General features: G+C 36.1%; 1 protein-coding gene across 1 annotated transcript; it reads left to right on the plus strand.

Annotated features, from left to right (window-relative positions):
* The first annotated feature begins 2,139 nt into the window (after nt 1–2,139).
* Nucleotides 2,140–6,125, plus strand: LOC135156981 (uncharacterized). The gene is made up of 2 exons (XM_064111229.1): nt 2,140–2,291; nt 3,123–6,125. The coding sequence occupies exon 2, from the start codon at nt 3,141–3,143 to the stop codon at nt 4,899–4,901; it is 1,761 nt and encodes a 586-aa protein (XP_063967299.1). The 5' UTR covers nt 2,140–2,291; nt 3,123–3,140; the 3' UTR covers nt 4,902–6,125.
* Nucleotides 6,126–6,887: the final 762 nt, after the last annotated feature.

A 6,887-nucleotide genomic window follows, 5' to 3' on the forward strand; every position in this document is an offset into this window, starting at 1 on the left:
ACAAAATTAATAGTGTTTTACCGATACCGAAATGCATTTTGCCCGTATATACCATAGATTACGGTGTGGCAGATACACCAACAAAAGCGATACGAGAAGCCGATGGAAGCTATTGTGTTGAGATTGTGTTATCTCTAATGACATACCATTGATCGCTTTATTGCCCGATTCGTGAGTGTGACTGTGACATAGAGGTTGTTTTAGTCTCGTTTTAGCGCAATATCACGTCATACATTTTGACATATTTGCTCTCTTTCTAAGCAAATTAAGACACTAATACTGTCATGAAGCATATCGATGTTTTCGCTAATATATTCTCTTTCATGTAGAATGTTGACATTGTGTATTAGTTGCTGTTTTTTAAAAACAGTTCAGGATTCATGAAAAAAATACTCTGTTTTAAATTATAATTTGCATAATTCATGTAAATTAGGTAATAATAAACAAGGATATCCAAATCATTTTATGTCAATTTTCTTCCCTTTCTTACCCTAAGTCTTTATTTCCAATTTTAGGGCAGTTCTGGTTAAATATATATTCTTAAATACTAGCTTGTTTTCACTATATCGACCTAATATGCAAATTTATGCAAATTACTTGCTTATTTGCATAGATACAGCGTGTCTCTTTGGATGAATCTCTTTCTTTTGACTCAAGGAACATTTGTGCCAAGTGGGACATTTGTACTAAAAAATGCAGCGTTCACCCCTTTTTTGCAGTTAACAAGTCTACTATATCGAATTAGTGTTTTAAAAGCGAATGTCGATATTGAATAATCTAAAATTAAATTTGAATTATGTAAAAACACAATAATATCCTTACTTTTCTCACCTGATACACTCTTTGGTTTGTCCAGTATCGCTGCTATCAGTAGGATGACCATGACTATCGGAAATATTAAAAGATCTTTCATTCGATCCATTGCGAAAATACAAACAAAGACCATGAACAGATAAAACTCCGAGAGATGAAATTATGAAATGATGTCTCATTAAATGTAGACCGAGCGAGCTAGACTATTGGAGCAGTTTCAACTAAATAGGGCCCCGTTGTCAAAATGAACTTTGATCAAAGCATCGATCATTGATCATCAATTTGCGGTGTCCCTGAAAATGCCATTGCCCGTGGCCGGTAGTGGCTGCATGAAAAGGCCATTGTTTCATTCACAGAAGAGGAAAAGGTTAGCGGAATTGGGGTCCGGTAATATAAACACTCATGGCTAATTTGCTTGTGATAGGTAAACAAGACATGCCCTAGCTCTGAGATATTTCTTTGGATGAGACGTGTCCGAAGATAATTGAGATACATATTGGAATTCTGTCAACTTTAGGATTAATGGCTTTATTGACACGAAAAACCACCCCCCCCCCCCACACATGCACACACACACTTCAAAATTCTCTTAAGGTGCGGGGAAATCACAATTTTCGATTTCATTAATCATTGTGTCCATAGGCGTCGGAAGCAGTGAAGGGGGTAGGGAGGGGAAATAATTAATAACAAAGAAACCAAGAAAGAAAGGAAGGGGAAAAGAAGGTTGAAAATAGTAAATATATAGGCTACTCAAACTAGAAATGCCGTAAAACTACAAAACCAAAATCGAAATCGCTTGCACAATATCCCGCAACGTCAGATATTTTTTCATTTGTGCAGTATAAGAATTACACTGCACAAACATCTGACGTTGGGGGATATTGTGTTATGTCAACATAATGATGTAACAAAATCAGACATTTCATTATTATTTTGACGTATTTTTGACGGGCGACTTAAACATAGATATTTTAAAACACAACTCAAATTCTCAAAGTTAGAACTTTGTGAACTGTCTTTTCAGTAATTTTTTTCTCCCTATAATTCACAGGCCCACAAGAATTACTAAGACAAGTGCCACCCTTTTAGATAATTTTCTGACAAATCAATTTGACTTAGATACTAAAGGTGGAGTGATATACTCTGACATGTGTTAAGGTCTTAAAAGCGACTCGAGCTTAACGTGTAACTCGCCGGGTAAGTTCGCGATAAAGTGTTCCATTGCAATAAGCGAGTTCGTAATTACATTCTGCGCATGCGCGAAAATCCTTCGTGACCTTTCTGCTAGGTCATTTGAGACAACTTCTCGCCATCGGTGATTTCGCAGTTCTATGACTGGAGGAAATCAACAGAAGAAGAAGAAGAAAGGTGCTCATTTGTACGTCAGTGAATATGGGAATGCAAGAATTTCTTACGGTCTAAATGCGAGATATTGGGTCTCTTGACATCACTTTATATCCATAATTACGATCGAGAAGGTAAATTTATTTATTTTCTCACTGTTTTCTTTCAATTATGCATGATTTGCGAATCATGTAGTATTTTTGCCGTGTTGACAATTGCAGCTGTCTCCGGCTCGAAGAAGGTAAACATTGTTCTAAGTGTTGCCCCAAGCATTACGTTTTGTGTAAGCTGTTTGCTACGTATGTGAATCATTACAAATGTCAAGTCAGATAAAATTTCTAGTGACTTTCGAATGAATTAAGTGGTTAATTGTTTGAACTTTGAAGGATGTGAATCATTAACAAAATGTCAAAATAGTGAGTTTCGAATGGAGAAAGTGGTTGAGGAATAATATGTTGAAAATATGTTGTTCTTTAATCTTGATAATCATGCAAAAAATATTTGCCCCGCCCCCTTTTCTGTGCGCAGAGTCGACAGACGTCATTGTATTTGTACACTACAGAATGAAGAGTGAAATTTCGTGGAAATATCGAGGGGGAACACCAATTTTTCTTGACAAGCACGCCAAAAAAAAAAAGGTTATCAAACAAAAAAAAATTAGGGGGGATCCACCTCAAATTTAGGAGGGGACACCCCCCCCCCCCAGCTTCCGCCACCTATGGCTATGTATCGAGGTGGATGATCTTATTGTAACTTTAATGTTCAATTATGTTTACTAAGTCAAAAGACAAAAAGTTGAATTTTTTAAAACAAAATAATTTAGGAAAAAAGAGTAAACTGGTATCAAAAGTAGAATTTCTAGAAATTTGATGGGGAAAATAAAAATATGTAACTTTGTTTTGTAGAATCTATGCCTATCTTTACTTTCCAGTATTGTGATTTTTTTTTCTTCTTTCTTTACACAGTCAGACTATAGATCTACCATGGGAAGAATTTGTGCAGTTGTTGGGTGCTCAAACGGTACATACAGGCTGAATAAATGGTATTCCCAGTTATGTGATAGACATGGCCTTAAACATGGGAGCTGTGTATGTCCACCACCTTTCGTACTTCTGCCTTTTCCATTGCAAAATAGAGACCCAGATGGACGCCGTCGATGGATAAAGGCAATAAATAGAAAACGTCCAGATGGCAAAAACTGGGAGCCAATGTATGGAGACAGGATTTGCTCAAGTCACTTTCGAGATGGGAAACCTAGTGCAGCATGGCCAGACCCAACAATGAATCTAGGCTACAGCTCAGTATCCAAGTCTTCACAAAAATCTCCTCGTCAGCCTCCAAAAGAAAGACCTCAGTACCCAGACAAGAGCCATTCAACATCTAAACGGAAGAGGAAAAATGTAGACTTAACAGGAGATTCTGAAACCTCTACAGCTGATGAGCATGCTGAAGTTAGTCAGACGTCTTCATGCAAAGAAAAGGGAACATCCACATGCAAACGAAAGAAAGAAGATATCAACTTGACAGAAGATTCTGACTCGCACATATTCTCTTCGTTTGATGGGCAACAAGAAATTGATGAGACATCTTCAAGTGATAAGGAGAAAAGGTCTGATCATGCTGATGGTGAACATCTTGCCGATCACAACTATGTGGTACATTGTGATAAAAGACTATGCACTTGCACTGGATGTGTTGAAAAGCAGAAAGAAATTGATGCTTTAAAGCAAAGAAATAACCATTTACAAGTGAAGCTGAAAGCAACAAAAAAACGGCATGGTAAGAAAAGTGATTTTGATATGACCACTGTTGTCATGAAAACTGATAAAACTGTTAGATTGTACACTGGAATTGAATCAAAAAGAAAACTTGAGTGCATTCATAACTTCTTAAAGCCCAAAGTAGGAAGGATGAGATATTGGACTGGTACAAAGAAGGAATCTTCCCCAAAGTCTACACCGAAACAGAAAACTACACCTCAGAAACCAGGACCATCAAGAACTTTGAACTCTAAACAAGAATTCATTTTGGTTCTTCTAAAGCTACGTTTAGCTTTGACTATTGCTTTCCTCGGAAGTATATTCAACATATCTTCAAGCACAGCTTCGCAAATATTCAATACGTGGATAAAGTTTTTAGCTGAGGAGCTAAAGCACTTGGTGTTTTGGCCAAACAAGGAAGTCATATTATCATCCCTACCACTCACTCTGAAAAAAAAATACCCTAATCTCCGCTGTACTCTCGATTGTACCGAAGTCTTTATAGAACGGCCCCGTAATTTTGAATTTCAAGCCCTTACTTGGTCGGACTACAAAAAACACAACACTATCAAATTTCTGGTTGCGATTGCTCCCAATGGAATGATTTCCTTTTTGTCCAAAGCCTGGGGTGGAAGAGCTTCAGATGTCCACATTACACGTGAATCTGGCTTCCTGAATTTAATCGACCCCGGTGACTTAATTCTTGCAGATAGAGGATTCATAATAAAAGAGGATCTCCTTATTAGACATGCCAAATTAGAAATCCCCCCACCAAGCAAAGGCTTGGAACAGCAAGCACCAAAAGATGTAGAAAAGACAAAAAAAAATGCAAATGCTAGGATACATGTCGAGAGAGCAATTGGACGAATGAAATGGTTTGCTATCCTTCAACAGACTTTGCCAATATCTCTTGTACCATTGATAGATGATATAATTGTTGTTTGTGCAGCACTGGTAAACTTGAGACAACCATTGGTAAAATAATGATCATTTGGTAAAATTTGAAATACCGTAATAGCAAAATGTTATTTTCTCTCGTGCTTCTTTTTTGTATATGCATTCCAGCAAGGGGGTAATAGTAGGAAGCATAGTGTTTGAAATGTCTATTTTGCATCTCTGTATTTTTAAATATACCCCCCCCCCCTCTCCTCATTTCAGATGCACTGGCATTCTTTGCAAACAAATATATTGTTGGGGGACTACAAATTTTAGATGTAGACTTTTTGCAATTGTATCCTTTATTGAAGAGGAACTCTCTTATTTTTATTCAATGGGAAATTCAGAAGACCACCACCCCCCCCCCCCCTCTCGTATGAAATCCTTGAGATGCCAACCCCCGATAAGATTGAACATTCCTTCACAAACATCAGTAATCACTCTAAAGTACATGTAATCACAAACTTCGTCATTGTCTTTTTTCTAATACACCTACATGTATCATCATCACCACCACCAGCACTTCCTTCCAACCTTCATCATTCTCATCACTCTATGTATCCTCAACATCATCATAATCACCAGCACCACCTTCCAACCTTCATTGTCGCAACATCTACACGTACATGTATTAATCTTTAAATGCATCATGGATTTTAAAATATAGTTTTGACACATTATTGCATCAAACTTTATTTACATTTCGATGAAAAGCATACACATCTATGGCATATTAAAAGGGCTCTGCCATGTTAAATGACTGGAAGGTTCATTCAGTAATGTTGATAATAATGCTTGTGAAAAATCATATAAAAGGTCATTTCTGTCTACAGTGTAAAAAAATTAAAATGTGATCCTTAATAATCAAATACACCATATATCACAAGAGTGGTTTCAACATTCCTTTACTATAATTTCCATCGTATGCAATGTTCATGTACATGTACCCAGAAGTATAAAGTGTCATTGTATTATTGAAATGGACACAAGACTTTATTATTTGTAGAGATATTCAATGCTCAATAGAAATAGTGCTGGAATATTTGTTCAATACATGTTTTACTCTTCAGATGACATAAATTTCAACAAATTTTCTTTGTGTAATATACATGAATTACAGACTACATGTATGATGTATTACAAGTCATGTTTAGTTGAGCAAGTCTTGTTTTAAAACGTGTTGTGCACCACTGGCAAAAGAATACTTTGAGAGATCGGTATGACATTTATCTGAAATTAAATTGTACATTACAGAATACATTTAACTACCCGATTCTTTCTGTCATTGTCTTCTTTTTCCTGTAGGAAAATGATTGGTATGCTGATCATTAAAGGCGAAGTCTACCCAACAAAAAGCTTGTTTGAATAAAGAGAAAAGTAAAAAAAAAAAATTAATGCTAAAAATATAAAACTCAGTTGTCAAATAGGAATGTTCTGACATTAAGTTTCACTTAATTTCATCAAACATTTGTAAAACTAATTCATACTATAAACTCATCAAAAAAAAAATATGAATGAAATCGACTCTCATGTTGTTGGGATGGACTTCCCCATTAAATGTATGATCCCCCCTCCCCCAAGCCATCATGCTAGCAATATATTTCATGCCAAATATTTCAGGGCATGATCTGCAACTTACTAGGGAAATAGATAACAAAAGCATGTGGATGTCTTTGAAATACATGTAATACTTTCTCGAAGCTGATTTGCAGGAAATGGTGGATCTCTGTGGTGTATACATAAATTTGTGTTTATGTATACTCCGATATATCAGGTTGAATAAATATAAGCTCATTAACAAAAATTCATATAAAGCAGGCTAGTTCTTAATTTCCAAACATATTATTGCCCAATCAGGTGAGTGTTACAAATATCCCAGTCAGCTGGTATTTATGTACCAAGGCAGTACTAAAACCTGCAGTCTTGTCCAACGGTCTCACAAAGAGATTACTTTTAATGGAATCTGAAATTATTGCAAGAAAGTAAATACATTTAAATATAATCTGACCTCAAAATACATGTACACATCACACT

The sequence above is a fragment of the Lytechinus pictus genome, chromosome 16 (genome assembly GCF_037042905.1).
Source record: "Lytechinus pictus isolate F3 Inbred chromosome 16, Lp3.0, whole genome shotgun sequence".
NCBI classification, from domain to species: Eukaryota; Metazoa; Echinodermata; class Echinoidea; order Temnopleuroida; family Toxopneustidae; genus Lytechinus; species Lytechinus pictus.